The sequence below is a fragment of the Lates calcarifer genome, linkage group LG4, assembly GCF_001640805.2.
Source record: "Lates calcarifer isolate ASB-BC8 linkage group LG4, TLL_Latcal_v3, whole genome shotgun sequence".
In the NCBI taxonomy this organism is placed as follows: domain Eukaryota; kingdom Metazoa; phylum Chordata; class Actinopteri; family Centropomidae; genus Lates; species Lates calcarifer.
The window spans coordinates 9,693,420-9,710,745 of NC_066836.1; the positions used below are offsets into that span (position 1 = coordinate 9,693,420).

At 39.8% G+C, this 17,326-nt stretch overlaps 1 protein-coding gene and 1 long non-coding RNA gene across 2 annotated transcripts in view; one reads left to right on the plus strand and one right to left on the minus strand.

Annotated features, from left to right (window-relative positions):
- Window positions 1-17,326, minus strand: part of LOC108883345 (uncharacterized) — a 49,575-nt gene that overhangs the window by 27,584 nt on the left and 4,665 nt on the right. The window lies entirely within an intron of this gene.
- Window positions 4,910-17,326, plus strand: part of LOC108883343 (corticotropin-releasing factor receptor 2) — a 33,099-nt gene continuing 20,682 nt past the window's right edge. The window contains exons 1-2 of the mRNA XM_018676330.2: window positions 4,910-5,149; window positions 5,266-5,385. Coding sequence (XP_018531846.1) covers window positions 5,029-5,149; window positions 5,266-5,385 — 241 coding nt within the window. The 5' untranslated portion in view covers window positions 4,910-5,028. The remainder of the gene's footprint in view (window positions 5,150-5,265; window positions 5,386-17,326) is intronic.

Below are 17,326 nucleotides of genomic sequence, written 5' to 3' on the forward strand. Positions count from 1 at the left end.
CATGCCGTTCTAGTGTTTCGCGGCACAGCGATTCAGTTCTAGGTCTAGGCTGGCAGCAGCGGGACATAAACTGACTGGACTCGACTGCTCACATCCTCAGCCAAATGAGCTGGGGCGTCAAATGGCTACAATGAGCAGGGCTTATCACTTGTGCCACCTGAGCAGGGCTCAGTATGTGACTGCTGAGCTGCAGTGTCAAACGGCTTTAAGCTTTGATTAAGTCACCTTGAGGCCTGTACTACTGTGCATGAGGATATTTATTCAGCATCTGTCGTTTCACTGAGTGCAGTAAGTAGCTCATACTAAACCCCAGAGGGATGCAAAGCTTCTCAGGCTGACTCATGATCATTTTTCCCTTCTACACTGTAGGGAATCATGTTAAAGCTTAATCAAATCCTGTCCTGTATGCTGTATAATGTATGGCTGGTACTGCCATTTTCTATATTTTAGCCAGTGGTATTGTTTTGTTGTGTCTCATTTAGCAAACTGTTCTGAACCCAGAGGGTGCTTTAGGTGCTCCAAGGTGCACTTTGTGTCCCACCCCCTCCTGCTGTCTCTCTGTAGTGAGTTTTCCCCATGCTGTGTCCTTGCTCTGAGCCACTCCTCCATGATCTTTTGACACATACTCAGCCAGCAGATTTTCTCATTCCTTGGAGCTCGGCTCTGCCTTTGTCAGCCAAATGAGAAAAAGTGCCAGTTTTTACTTAGTGTAACGAGTCACATGCAAAAAATTGTGTTCTGTAGGATTAGGTCAACTAGACTCGAAGGATAGAGGATTTTGTTCAAAGGGCTTTCATCGTGCCAGTGGCAACAAAACTGACGGAAACCAACAAGAATTTCATGTAATTAGTTTGCTTTGTTAACATATTAAATGCCTAAAAAATCACAACAGTAATAATCACAAGTTACATTTCTGCACCACGGTCTACTGTGCATCTAATAAGTCATCCCCGGCCAGATGAGACTGACTTCTTATCTAAAACCTATAGTTAACGCTACCAAATAAAACCCTGAGTCATTAAACACCCTACAGCTCAGAATCTCCAGAGGAATCCCACGTAAAATCAACACCCTTTTATGAATCAACACACAGTCCGTGTTTGAGTTGAGTTATGTGGGATTTAGCTTAAATGCCTTTGGGTCTCAGGAAATATGGGCTCCAAGATCTGAGGCTCATAGATGCAGCAAGCTTCAGGTCCGTGCAACCCTGATGAAATGTTTCTTTATATGTGAACACGCTGTTGTTCAAACAGAGTATGGATTACTGAAAGCATGCAAACGTACTGTACGTACAGAATCGTGTATTGTCATGAAGGCAGAAGAGATTATATTATTCAGTTTTTCCTGTACAAATCTTTGCTGAGCTGAAATCCTGGACAACGTGCTCAATCACACATTATTTACCAAATATACTCTTCAAGCAGATCCTCATTATTGTGATTTACAATTCCCTTTCCCCTAGCAATAATAGCCCAGAGGAGTGGAATTTTAAGTTCAAAACAAGTTTATATGGTAATTTTGAAAAAAGTATGGATTAATCAGTGCACGATATAGTTTAAGTAAGCAGCAAAGTATCCTAAAATCTATGTGAAATAGATTGTTAAATTTATGGTGTTTATAGTTGAAAAATTGATCTAATCTGAATAATACATAATTTGGATTGCATTTGTTTTTTGTCTGGCTAAAATGTAAAATTATTCAATGGATATATTCAAGGGACTGTATGAAAATGTATTAGTGGGGAAGGTGGGTCAGAAAAGGGGGAGGGTTGTGTACTTTTTCTTATTGTGGAAGGAAGAGGGTCTGACTTTTGTAGGAAAACAAAGAGGGCTCTTTTAACTTCTCGTTCTGTATTTATATTTTACTTAAGTTCATGAATTAGTTACATTATTTTATATACCGATTTGTGTACATGGACAGGAAATTTCAGTTTTTCATGACAATAAAATGTCGACTTGTAGTGACTCCAGCATTATTACACATTTATGGTTATGTTTAGGATTCACAGCAGTTGTTTCGTGGTCTCGTTTAATACAGAAAACGTTCACAGTGACGTCAGACACAGCATCTTTGTTTAAATTTAACCAAAACCAGGGTCTTTCACCAATGTTAACCAAAGTGCTTTTGTTGCCTGGATGTGAAACCCTGGTCTCTGGTGTGACACTTGTATGCTTTGTATGCCCCCACCCTCCCGCCCCATCCGTTCCTACCACCTGCTTACCATTCTGCTGCTGATAATGAAACTACTGCTTCAATTATTCCAAAAAATACAGTATATTTCAAAATGAAATACATTAAAGTCTTGCTGCTGAGTGTAATGAAAAAAAAAAGAAAATTCCTGTCCATACAAATCTATAGATTAAGATTATTATTAGATCCATGACTATTTCACGCACTGCTGTGAGAGTGGGTTGGAGAGTCACCATATAAAAAAATCTAATACATCAACAAAATGTCTTTTGCCTTTTGCGCCACAGATCATTAAGTTGTATTTTGTCATTTGCAGATGATGACAGCTCTATATTTTTTATATAACAAAATTATTAAGATTCTTCCCCCCTGCCTTACACAAATAATTTTCATATGCTCCATTAGACAGCAAAATGTTATATTGTTACTTAAACGAATTTCAGATGTTTTACACATAACACAACATTAAACTCACTCATTGAACTCTGGTAGAGATATTCAACATTATGTTTGCACTAGCTGTCTCCAGGTGAAGAATGAAAGAGGTCTGAAGTATTCTGCTCAATCTAACATGCATGAGTCATGATATGAATATATTCACTTCAAATACTATTCTGTCTCCAACAATCAAATTAAAACAGCAATGATGACAACAAGCCTTTCTCTCCCCGTCACTGAAAGCAGTGCAGTGCAAAGTGGGTGCTGCGGGAGAATTCATTAACTTTTTGGTGTACTATTAATAGTGGGGGCAATTATAATATTGTTCATCACACAGTTAAGTCAGCATTTGGATACTGGTCTCAGTACTGTGTGCTTCAGATCTGTGTGTACGTGATGTGAAAGCACAGGGTGGTAAAATGAGATGGAGTGCTACATGTGGAAAGCTTAGAGGGAGCTCAGACAGAAAGCCACACACTGGTGAAAAGGTCATGTCTCAAATTTAACAGGTAAACAGCCAAGATATTAGCCAAGCCAAGACTCAGTTATGAGGGACATGTCTACTTTAGACGCTTAGGTTTAATGTTTTGGAGCCATAATTTTGCATATTTTTAGTTATATATATAGAGTTTAATGTGTGTCAAAAATTACAACATTAAAACAAATTTACTTTTTTGGCAGTCCACAATGAAGATCTAACTATTATATCATTTTTGTTTTTTGTTGATTGTTGTTGTTCATTGATGTTTCTTTTTTTATTTTCTTCCAGAAAAATTTCAGCCAGACATAGTCAGTTCAGAGGAGCAGGGTAAAGGTCACTTCGATAATGTCGCCACATTCAAACAGCAAATGTCCAGCTATTGACCAGTGTTTATGCATCTAACCCACTGGCTAATGTGTTGCATTCTGTACTGACAGGGGCTTTAGTTCTCATGTGACACATACTGAAACTGCTAAACCAAACTGCACTCAAGTGAACACAGCAGATGATTGTTGGAGAGGAGAGTCACTCAGCCTCATTGTAATTTGCAGTTGTTGTTTTTTTTTTTTTTTTTTTTTTTTTTTGAAAAATGTTAAGTGTTGGTAATACTGGACTACACTGTAATTTCCATTGTGGTCATAATTATTTTCACATTTTAAAATCACAGATTGGACCATTATGTTGAAGGTGAAAGCCATCTATTTTAAGAACTCTCATTCTGTCTGAAGCTGTAGTCAGCAAAGTGTAAAATCCAGCTTTGCTCCACAGAAGAAAAATGGAGCACTGAGTATCTGGAGTCATTCTAAGTCAAGGCAGTGACACTCGATTATTTTGTTTGTTTTGTTCGGTATTGCTGACAGGTGTGAGCCGGAACTCGATCAAAAATCCTATAAGTCTTCAAAGGAGACTCCCCTCACCTCTAAAAACGACAGCACTGTTTGTTTGGTCCAGTATTTAAAATGACTTTTATTTAAGTTTTTTGGACAACCGACCTTTTGCAGTTGTGGGAGGAATGTCCTGTCTCAGATGAAATATTGGAAATAGGAGGATGTTGTTTCAATGTCACGAAACCACTTACAGAGGAGGTTGAGGTGGACGGTTGGGCGTATAGTGTGTCTGACTTTGACAACAAATACCATTGCTTGCATTCTGTCCCCTACGAACAATCACTGTTGGTTCTTTTACCTACAACCACCATTTTTCCCTAACCATGACCAAGTAATTGTAGTCACCTAAATACTGTATAACCAAACTTTAATCACAGAGGGGGAGGTCTGGGTCATATGTGCACAGCAGCTATAATGTGATTAAGGTCTGGTTAAGGTATGGTTATAGATAAATAAAAAGACAAACATTAAGATTTAAGTAAAATAAGGCATTTTAGAAATATGTTTATGCTGGAAATTGTGTTTGGTGATAACTGAAATATGCAGCAACCACTTTTTAATATTCATATTCATTCATATTCTTAACCAGTTTGTGGTCCTTTGCACATGAGCTGATGATTGTTTTTGAAATATATTCAGTTTTCAAGCTACACCGACAGACATCAACAGGTACATTTATTTATAATATCTCTCCCACGCTTTACCTCTCCACGTCAGCGAAACGGACTTTCTCTCCCTCATAAATACACATGACAGGTGGGTGGGCAGGTGTGAAATGTCAAATGTGACAAAGCAAATCATCTGGTCAACTCGGCGTGTCGGCTGTCTCTCACAGGGTTGCTGCAGCACATGGATGGATGAGCGGATGCGCGGCTCTGATTGGCCAAGCACGCGCTCCCAGCAGGAGCGCCTGGGCTCTCTACTTGTCATTACTGTTTGCTCCGATTCACAAGCCCATGAACACCGCTGGGCTCGATATGCCCATCTCCTGCCGGATTTGGAATTAATCTCGCACTGTTCAAAGCGCGCGCCATGGATGCCACCATTTATCAGGTGATATTTGGAGAGCTCGGAGACCTAAATTGTAGTTTGATAGATGCTCTCCAAAACACTTTTTTGGACAACGCTTCATTGTCATTGCTGAGCACTGATGGTAAGATGGAACTGCCTCCCTTTTTTCTTGTTCGGTATTGAAAGGTGTTTTTATTGCGTCTTGGAACGAGTCAGCCTTTTTTTTCTTAAAAAAAGATTTCTTCATTTATTTCAAAGGTTTATATTGTAACGCTACAACTGATGAGATTGGAACCTGCTGGCCGCGGAGCAGCACCGGCAGGATTGTAGAGAGACCCTGCCCCGAGTACATCAATGGGGTGAAGTACAACACAACCAGTAAGATATTTGGCTGTTGTGGCAAAAGTTCCTTAACATGCATGATTTTTTACAAAATCAGTTTGTCTGACCTGAAAAAAAGAAATGAAGTCTCTTAGCAAATGTGCACAATATAAAGAGATGTGCTGATTTCAGGTAAAGTTAAAAATATGATTTTTAGTGCAAAGTTAAGAACTGCTCCTTTAGCATAAGTAAGCACACCCAGCAAAAGTGCAGTAACTTACTGACCTCCCATTTACTATTATGAATTTTCATTTGTAAATGGATGGTTTTTCATAGGCCTATTCTTGGTCTGTTGATCTCCTTTCTGTGTGACACTGAATCTCAATGATCTCTTGTCACTGGAACAGCTGCATCAGGATGAGTCAGTGTGTTGTTCACACAATGATAAAAGACAAATCTACCTGAGATCATGGAGAGCTCAGCTGCTCGTGGCAGTTCTTGGCTCGATTTCTGGCTTGGTAGGGAATTATGATTGTTCCAATACATCACTGGACAGTATGGCATCGATATGAGATATTTGCAATGTGGCTACAATTCAGAGAGAGGAAATAATCAGCAGTAAGAGTCACCATTTCTTTAGTTTTGTGGATTTGCTCAACACACTAACAGGTCTACATGCAAATTTCCTCTTGGACAACAGCCTTAAAAAACTAGATTGCATTACAGCCTTCAGGTAATGCTGTAACATACAGGACTGTCAGCCAGGCAACACAATAATCTGGTACAGAGTCGAGTTCACAAGGTCTCGTCCTATCACTGATGTGCTGAATCTAGCCTTTATCTTAACCACACCTGTCATCAAAGAGTCCATCAGCCCATTGATAAAAAAACTGCAGCCAGAAATCACCGACCGTTACAACGACTTCCTGATTTCAACAATAAGCTAAAAGAATGGTTTTAATGTGCTAGCTTGAAAGACTGAGCAGCTCCAAACTGTATCAGCCAGCAATTTTTCTAAGAGCTGAGAAAAGCATATCACACCAACACTGTCACATTATGTAACTCCAGTATTAATCATGAGACCGATGAAGTTGTTGACATGCTCAGAAAAGTAAATTACAGCATTCATTTCACGAAACTGCACCGTAAAATAACTCCTGTAATGCAATGAGTGTCAGGGTCCAGGATGCCCGAGGCTGTTATCTCTGTAAAGGCTCAGGTGCTGTGTCATTACCCACTAACCCCCCCACCAACACCAAACTCACACCCCGCTGTCTGCCCAGTCACCTCTTACTGCATTGATTCACCCTTTGCTCTGTTGGTGATCAAAATTAGTTGGACATGGCTGGTGGTTTTGATCTACTTGGTGTGAAAAGCGCAGTCATTTGCCATGACAACATGTGTCAACACCTTCATTGACACGCCCCTCGACTTGTTGACACCCTTGTGGATCGATATGATCTTTTTGACGGGGCTGGGGTTTAGACATTGTGATGCTGTGATTGAATAATTTAGCAAAATTGATTCCAGTCAAGTAATAGGTCTGTCACGCTCACTGGAGTATAATGGCATTTTGTGGGTGCAGAAGGTTATAATGTAAATGCATACAAAACTGTACCCGTGCTTTTGTCTTCTCCTGTTTTACTATGCTTGCCAAAAAAAGGGGAGGATGGGCATAGGAAACAAAGAAAAGATAAATTCTTTCAGGAAAAATTAAGTGACATTGTCAAACAGATTGTGGTTCTGAGGTGGAGTGAAACAGGTGACAGATTTTTCTTTGTTCCCTTGTGTAGAGCTCCTGAGTAAGGTAATTAAAGGAATCAGTCTTTCCAGCAACAGCTTGTACAGCTTTCATTCTTGCGTTTGCATTAAAAGTGCACACAGCTTATTATGATCCAAAGTTATGTTTTATTAAAGCCTCTAGTGGTTGCAGAAGTCAGGTAGCGATGTTTTAGAGCTACAAAGTCAGTGCCAGGAGGAGGTCGTGGTGGATGAACTGTCTGCTGTTAGTTTCTTGTTTCAAACTGATAGTCAGTGTTGTTTATTTTAACTGCAACTGCAGTCGTTTATAATTTTAACTGCGTGTTTATTATGGTAACCAGGATGTCAAAGGTTCTCTAACCTTAACAAAAGTACTTATCTGAACCCAAACCATAATCTTTCCGAAACACCTGACCAACCTTTTTGTGCCTAAACCTAGCCAAACCTTGTCGCATCATAAAAGGGTTATTTATTTATTTATAACAGTGATTCTTGACAGTTTCTGTGTCATTATCTCACAAATGCTGCTGTGAGTCATACGAGAGGATAGAGACAAACAACCTGCATGGTCTCGTTGCCTGTTAAGAGTCCTCAGCGTCATTTATTTTTCTCTCAGAACACTGTGGAGGAGGTTTCAGAAATACAGAATATGAGGGAATTTTACAGTTTGTCCACTTTCCAGTCATATAACAGAAAGTATTTTACAGCTTGTTTCACACACTGACTGCAGTATCTTGGGACTTAAAGCTGTTTATCTCCACAAGTCCCAATTCAGCTGAAGAAAATAGACATGTGGATCATGGATTTTTGTATCAGAGCCACTGTGGCAGACTTGATCGGTTTAGCCGTCTGTGATCAGCTGTCATATTTTAAAACCCCTCGGAATCAGACAGGAATTTTAAGAAGCTAATATATGGAGCTCTTTAATGCACTTTTGATCATGTGAAAGAGCATTACAGTTGTAGATGTAGATTATGGTAACGATGCATGAGAGTGGGGAGTCTTTGGGTGAGGTTTAATGGCGCTGTAGAATGGCGTGTTTAAATGCTGTGTGCTGAGCCTGCTTTAAGCTTTAAGTGTACAGAATCTGCACTGCCCTGCAGGCAGCAAGGAAATATTGATTAGTTTAGTTAGTTAGTTTGGTATTTTATCCCATAAAGTGCTTTTTAAATCATGCATTCACATCTGCAGACTGCTCACTAATCTTCTGTTGGACACTTACCATCTACAGGGTTAAATGGCTGGATAAAAGCCATGTTAGTGTAATCGTTAAAGTAGTTTCAGAGAGGGCAGCGTTAATATTAAAGTACCAGTATACATTTTGGAAGATATGTTAAGATATGCTTCAGTTTTTTTGCGAAGTGTTGGATGCAAAGACTTACTTACTTTCAGTTCTGCTAATTCAATATGAAGGTACAGCCAGAAGCTAGTTAGCTTAGCATTAAAACTGAACAGCGTGTGTAGTCAGGACAAAAAACTATACTGATTACACAGAATATAACATGTACAATAGTGAGCTTCAGAAAAACTGAAGCAGTGAATTCCTCGTCTGGCAACCTCATTCTAACCCTGTATTTTTTTGGTGTGGTTTAATCAACAGGCAGCCTCTCTTTTACAGGAACACCACAAAGAAATTCACATAGCTACGCACACATTCACACCTGGAAGTTGCCCAGCACAACCAAAGTGTGACCCTGCTGGCCTCTGAGCAGCTCCACTGTAGCAGCTGAGGTTAAGGGCATTGCAAAAGAGTATCTTCTCCCACCATTGTCACAAACTCTCTTCTCTAACCTTCAAGACTCCAGAGGGTCCCACATTAGATTTCCAGACTTTACTCTAAGCTATGAGAGCTGTGTCCGGTCTGTAGCTTCATATTTTAACAGACAGAAATGAGAGTGGTATTGATTTTCTCTGATATTTTTTTTGATCTCCTATGGTTTGGGTAAATTATTTTTGCTTCCCTGTAGTGCCTGTCCCTCTGTAGTTGATTTTACACCTGGTATCTAAGGTGAATTAATTGTATATCTGATGATGGCTACAGTATGTTTGTTAAGTGGTATGTCTTTTTCTTTCATATACTGTATCCTGCAGTTTATTGCAGCATGAGGTCCTGTTGACCTTTTACTACATGTCTTTATGTAACTGTGAATTTCTGTAGCCTGGTAGTAGATTGCCACTTTATCAGCAAGGCAAAGTACTCTCAGGTGCAAATGTGTCTCCCCATTCTTTTCCATTCTAACTTCAGTTAAACAATGCAATTTTAAAAATTATTTTGACAAGTTATGGACAACTTATGTCACAAATTAAGCAGATTTGATCAATTCCTCCAATGATTAATTGTCTTGGGGACATCCAGTCTATTAAATGCCCTGTATTAGGTGAAATGTATTGGTGTGAATGGATCTAATGAAGTCACAGCAGAAAACCCATTACAAACTCTTAACTGTATAACTGATACTTAAATCACAGGATGCTGCATGTTTTACAGCAAAGTGACATGGGTCCCTGGGACAATGGAGGTGATTATCTTGATCCTGCTGGGTCATATTAGTAGCAAATTCCTACATCCACAGATAAATAAAAAAAAATTAAATCACAAAATAGGTCAGACTAAGAATAGAAGTAGGCCTCTAACATCACATGGGCAGGTGTTAATTAACTCAGTGCAGTTACACAGAGAGCAGACTTAGAAAATTGACTGATGTGAAGCAGACTGTTTTAGGAACTAATGGAATGTATGCTTCTTTTTTTTTTTAAAGTCTCTCGCTTTGGCCACATGTAGTGTCTGACCTATGGGACTAACAATAGATTCTCTTCCATTTGCCTCCTCAGTACATCTCAGAGCTATGCATTTAATGCACAGGCATGCATATTAGAAAAGAACGACCCGGGATGAGCCACTGTTATATTTTAAGGACTAACCACTGCGCTTCTTAGTCCCAGCAGTTGAACACTGGAAGATATAAATGCAGTATCTTGTGTGACCTCACATGTTTTCTGTAGTACTTTATAACGGCTGATGTTTAATGTCAGCAAAGTGTTGCAATTCTCGTACAAAAATCAGATGTTTTCAGGCCCCACTCAGGTGAGGGGCCATAAATTCCTTTCCGTCTCTTCAAGCATATATAAATATTAATGTCTGTGCAGAGTGGCTTAAGAGGTTTATGCATTTTTAAACCTTCCTGTGTCCCTTTTTTGTGTGTGTGTGTGCATTTATTCACTTCTCTGGTTTACATAAAATGCACATCACCACAGTTGGGGCAGAGTTGTTAAAATGTGGTTTAAAGTCATTCATTGTCTCTGCTTTGTCACTGCCATATGATGTGCTTTCTGTCAAGCCTCAGGCAAGACAAGATGTTCACAGCGGTAAAGATGAATGATATCAGTGCTGAAGTGACAGTTTTACAAATTCAAGCCTTATCTCGACGACCTGTGCGCTTTGCCTGTTCAGACTCCCAGAGTGTGATTGTAATTATTCAGTGAATCATGCCTCTTCCCTCGGTAAACTCCCCTCTTCCCTGAGTGTCCCCCTTCGTTCATTGTCACAGAGGACGCATCCCGTCAGCACATAATGTACCTGTCTGGCCTGTGCGGCTCAAAGTCAGGATTGCTGTTTCCACAATAGAACTTTATTGATTCTCTTATCAGGATTAATAAAGCCGGAGACATATCAGCGCTGCGATGTGCTATCGGACTCGGAGAGGAGAGTAGAACTGCTGCAGCGTTGCATGTTGGGGATGCAGCTTGATGCTTTATTTCAAATTAGATTAGTCTGTGAAACCACCTCATCTTTCAGAGGTTTTTCATTATGTGAGAGAGCACACCTGCATAAAAGATGTTTCCCCTACAAAAACATAATTATTGCAATCATTTAGGTGGTTTATTTCAGGATAAATCTCTTTTTAAAATTGTTCAAAGGCCATTAGTGACATTGGAGGACAGACCCGTGGGTGCACATCTTTCAAGAGTGACTGAGGATATAATATAGATTGTCAGGAGGCATGGTTGTGTAACCGTCTTAAGGGGTTAAGGATGTTTAGCCAAGCAGTGTAAAAGAAATCCTTCCGCTCGTCGAAAGCTTAGTCAGTGCACCATCAACACAGCCCAATGACTCACCAGTGTTTACCACTAAAATTTAATGACAGTCTAAATGAGTGTAATACTGATTTGTGTCTTCTTGTCAGTGTGCTGTTACGTCCCCACAGAGTTCCCCCGTGGAGAAGTAATATGAAACTCATATTTCTACCTTAAAAAGCTGTGAAAAGGACATGTTAATGCTTGTATGTAGACAGTGAACTGTCAGGATTACATTCATTGGTTTGGACATTTACAAACCACAGAACATCTTTTTTTAGACACTCATCCTACTCTATGCAATTGACTTCCCATGTGCAGTTTCTCCTGCCAAGAATCACGCACTTTTCTTTTCTTAACTGAATCTAGTGATTGTACCAAAGTCCTCCTTGTAAAGTATCTCTCCTCCAGTGAAACTACTCCCTTGAAACCTCTGATTCACTTCTCCGTGGTCAGACTGGGTAAGAGGTTAGTCAGTCAGCAAATTCAGGTCAACATGCATAGCAAACATTGCACTAGCCATTGCACACCAAGCCCCCCCAGAGGGGTCCAATCAGCACCAGCCTCCCCTGGCTGCACTCACCAGTGGCTCAGCATCCACACATAATACATGTAGCACGAGAGCTGGACGGCCACCATATAATGCACACAGCCAGATGGCCACAATCATTTAGAGAGGAGCTTTTAGCTGTAGATCATTTCAATTATTGAATTCCACATCTCAAATCTTGACCGTTTTTCTTCTCTAACATTACATTGTCAACCCTGTCCTCCTTAAAAAAAACAAAAAAACAAAACAACAACAAATAAAACAAATTAGGTTATAGTCATGCCTTGGTACTGTAGGTGTCGTACATTCCTCCCATCCCCACCCCCTTCTCAAATTGGTGTTTTCACACATCGGAACTCAAGGGACAGACCAGCTTGCTTGTTAAAAAGCTGTAGAATCTCAGCACCTGTTAACAGAGGTAACAGTGCTTTCAGTGGTGCCCATCAGCAACAATTGAGTACTCCTGCATTGCAGCCCCCCCCCCATCTATGTTGTCAACTACCATTACATCTTTCTCTGTTGCTGGTGTGTTCACTGTCTTACTTTTTTTTTCTTTTTCTTTTTGACAGAATTTAGAAATGTGCTTTGATGTGTTTACTTCATATGTGTAGCTCTGCATACATTGTGTGCATGATTAACTACTGTTTCAACTGTACTCATCTATTTAATACCCCTCCACTAAGCCTAATGTTACATTGAAGGCTGATGATTGGTTATTGCAGTCTTGCACTGTGAGATGCACACTGATGCATAAGCCTGGCTAATTTTAGGAACAATGTTTCTTACAGAACAAATGGAATAACACCTTTTTTTGACAGTGAAAACTGAAAGAGGCAGCTCAGTGTTGTGGAGCTATTATGCGAAAGTCAAAGGCCAAAGGACCAATCCAACTAAATTGTATGATTTTAATGATGATGACTAGACTTAAAAGCGTTTTCTGCTATTTCATTGACCTGCTATAAATTTCTTGGAAGTGCTTATCAGATGTGAAAGCATAAGCATGCTTCTTATTTGTGTAATGTGGTATAATATGTTCTCATTATCCAGACACGCTATGCTCCATGTTTGGCTAGTTGGCCTCCCTCAGGGCTATAGACTTGCCTTTTTGCTCATTTCCTTCTCACTATCTGACTCCAGTGCAGCCGTGAGGTGCGAGAGTTTGACAGTAAACACGCTGGCAAATGGTTGAATCTATGACCTACAATTGTAGCTACTTCTAATGTGTCACGAAGGCATGAAGACAAACAGGAAAGCTTAAGAGACACAGCTGTGAGTAAAAGATTAGCCAGTAACTCTTCCTTGGGCTCTGTTGGCCTGTGTGCATCAGTGGTCATCCCTCAAGGCACAATGATTTTTAAGAGACTCAGTGTTCCCTGCTGAACTAGAGGAGTTACCCAAAATCCTTGTCATTGCAATTCATGGTGCGGTGCTTCAAAGACGTGCAGTGAACTGAGGTATTTGAGTATTTGTTCAAGCAACCAGATTATTTTTATCCAAATTTGGATCAAACTTAGGGGGCTTAACTGATTATTATTATTATTAATCACTAATCACTAATCAAGTCATTCTTTAACATCCATCCATCCATTATCTATGCCGCTTATCCTAAAGGGTTCTGGGGGGGGCTGGAGCCTATTTCAGCTGACATTGGGCGAGAGGCTGGGTACACCCTGTACAGATCACCATTCACACTCATAATCACGCCTACGGGCAATTTACAGTCACCAATTAACCCAACCTGCATGTTTTTGGACTGTGGGAGGAAGGTGGAGTGTCCGGAGGGAACCCACACAGGCACAAGGACAACATACTCCATACAGGAGGGCCCCGGGAGAACCAGCCACATTACTAACCAGAAAATTGCCAAATTCTCTGGTTCCAACTTCTCAAATGTCAATATTTACTAGTTTCCCTAGTCTGCTGATATGAAATTGAATACTTTTGGATTGACTAGATTTTTGTGATGGACATTTTTCATGATTTTATGGATCAAGTTGATAATTAATTAATCAGCAGAATGAAAATATTCCTTAGTTGAAACCCATTTATATAATTAGCTCCTGTTTGGCTTCATGACTAATTATTAAAACGAATAAAAACCTTCAGCTTGAACTCTGCGCCATGACTTTCACATGTTCTCCAGCTGGTGTCATCAGCTTAATATCGTGCAGTGACCTCCACACCCCTCCAAATCTGCATATTCATTTATGAAGAAAAACAAGCAAAATTTTTACTTAGATGAATAACAACAGTTGCATACACTTTCTTTCTTTGTGTGTCTCTCTCCTTGTGTGTATCCAGCAGTTCCAGCTCACTGACTCCGAAACCCAAACAAAACCTGCCCCCTCCCCTTTGAGTTCAACAGAGAAAAGCCACTTTCTTTTTCCCCTTTAAATTCCCTTCTTATTGAAAGTAATCACTGAATTAGATATCAAAGTAATGCTGAGTAAATTCAAAAAGAACACATTCATCTCAGGTTTGTTAAAGTTTTACCAGAGCGGATATTCAGATACATGAGTATCTCTTATGTCTACACAACCTCGCTATGGGGCATAAGCAAGTAATACATCAAAACGTATGTCACGTTTGTACATCGTGCTCCTTCCCATTATGAAATTATGAAACTATGAAATTCCATGAACCATCTCAAGTGTAATGAGGGTGCCAATTATAGTCACCCCCCTCCCTCTGTGGGGAAATATGTAATTCATCAGCCCCATATGTTCAATTGCAATGTCAAGAGACATTAAATATCCTCAGAGTTTCAGCAGAGATGACACAGATATGTCTGCTGAAATCCAAAGTGTCAAATTTGTCCTGCAAACTGAACAAGCTGTTCTTTGTAAAGTGGTATGATTTCCACAAGATTGCACAGAACCCGTTTTGCCTCTGGAAATAGCTTCTGTCAGCCCAGAGGAGCAGCAGCAGCGCTCCCTGATCAGGTCACCAAGTCACACGCACACACAGGTAGGCTTGGTACGAGTATCTTCAGAAAATATAAAACACCACTCCCACTCCAGCATGTGGAGCAAGTGCATTTAGGGCATGTCCAAATCCACTTTTGCGAGTTTAACAGTGGCAAAAACTGCAGCAGTGGCAGGTGCACGGTTCAAAAGGGTTCTGCTCGGTGTCTTGATTGGTCACGGGTGTGTTATGGGCCTAACGTACAATGAACCAATCAGAGTGCCATCTCCCAGTACCTGTAAAGGCCAGGTGGGTTTTCCATTATAATGGCAGGTCTTATCTGTCTTGATAATGAGCCCTTGAAATAACACTGAAAAACTACACAGCTGACTTCAGACCAGGTTTTTGTTGGTCAATCACACCACCGCTTCCTGCTGCCTCAAGATAGCAATGCCTCAACAATGAGCCTGACCAAAACTAATTTTAAGACCAACACACACAACCCATTTCATATTTAAAGAACATGGGCGCAGGACAAGAAAATGACAACCGCATTGGTCTGAAATTAGCAAAGACACTTGCATCACACTTGGCACCGCACTGTACAAGGGTGTGAGATAGAGCCCCATGATGTGTGAATCCACAGCGGCAATTTCTTTATTTTTGTTATTTTTTCCATTTGTTTTATTGATTTCCAAAACAAGATGCTGATTTTAGAAGGCATGGCCTCCAAGCATTCCTAATTGACGCTAAATTCGTAGACACATTTTAACCCGTTGACAAGAAGCAAAAATGTCAATAACACCTAATCATACTTTCCATCCTCCTGGAGGAAAGGCTGCCTGAGTGATTGCAGTTTGCTAAGATGCTCAGTGAATTCTAATATAGTTACAAAATTACTCCCTGGTCACATCAGGTGACACAAGACTGGTTTTCTGCTAACAAGACTAAGAGCCTGCAGCCATTGTAGCAGCTCTGTGAGGCTAATCGTGCATTTAACCAGTCAAAGTGAAAAACAGAGAGGAAAGGCACATGCATATCATTCACCTGTAAGCTAATTTGCGTACCATGTGCTAATAGATAATCAAAATCAATTACACGTAGCTCATGAGAACATTGCTTCAGTACAGCAGTCAAGTGCATTTGAGACTAAGCTTTTTCTTTACCACTGATGCATGTAATCTCTGGCCTGTAATGAAGCTGTCAGACATTATCATATTGTACGCTTGAATGATTTGGAATTTTTTTTATGTTTTTGGCTCTCTTTGCAGACATTGTAGGGTGACCTAATAATCCTGTATCAGACAATGGAAAATTTGTAGATTTCCCTTGGGTTGCAGTTGCATAATTTAAAAGATTTTAGAGTTGATTTGATTTGATTTGAGTTGAGTTGATTTGAGAGTCATGATTTATCTCAAAGCTTTCTAGTTTGAAACATAGAGATTAACAACATGACACTGTGACTTTGTGGATGTCTTACTGTCATAATAACATGTTTTTCAAGACATCTAAACGGTGAGATGATGAGCATGATAAAAATGCGAGTATGATTGAACTGTTTCAATGTCTTTGTCAGCCAGCTTCTCCTTGTAGCTGCTTTTGGCAGCTTTTTATGTTCTGCCAGGTCAGTTTATTCATGACTTCAGTAGATAGCAATTCCAGACAGAGCCTGATATTTGATATGAAGGTTTAACATCTATCTGTCATTATAATGGATAAACAGCAGCAAAGCTCTTTACAACTTTCCTGCTGACCCAGCTGCACAATAACTCATCCAGAGGAACTGCATTAAAAACATATATGTATTCATGTTTTTTGTCCGATTTTTCTAGTCACTGGAAGTTATTTTTTTAGGGCTGAAGGGATAATATAAATAATACTGTGTTTTGCTCAAATGGATAAGAAAAAATAGGTCTCTTAGGACTTTTCCAATGGGATAAATAGATTTTTTTTTAAAATAAATTTTCATGGAAAGACATCCTGCACTCTTTATACAGCAGGGATGTAGGGTAAAGACTGTGTCAGTGCTATAGCAGGTTGGTCAGGCAGGCAAGCAAAGATTTTAGACTAACCCCATCTGTCCTTTGTTGATTAGCTTAGTGAGGTTTGACCTGAGCTTATCTGGCTAGGTGGTCCTTGAGGGTGCTCCAAGACCCAGTCACTCTGAGAAATTTTCTCGCTCTAAACCTGGTGCAGCATTTCTACAGCCACGTCTCCAACAGGCATCTCAATTGTCAGCCCGTAGGAGGAAGAGCATGATACAGAGGCTCACAGTCACCCTGTGAAAACAGTAAAAAAAAAAAAAAAAAAAAAAAAAAAAAAAAAAAAAACAGCAGGCAGGTTCCCTGCACTAAAATTCACTTTCTTGTTGGCTTCAGTACAAATGATAGCCTTTTTGTTATCCAAATCAACACCCACATTAGTTATTTTAATTTTTTTTATATACAAGAAACATCTACAGTAAAAGTGGGTGTCTTATTTTGTCACCAAAAATATGTCAGTAACATTTGAGCACAAGCTACAAATGTGCATGACACAGAAAAAGCTTGAATGTCTTTTCTTATTCCTCCCCCTGGGCTGTTCCTTTTATAGAAGCCATGAGTGTGTCAAGATTTCGCAGAGGGATCGACAAAACAAAGAGCACAGTCTCAGCACAGTTTGTCAAATGTGCATTTGATTTCTAAACTTTTCAACTTTGTACGTACTGTC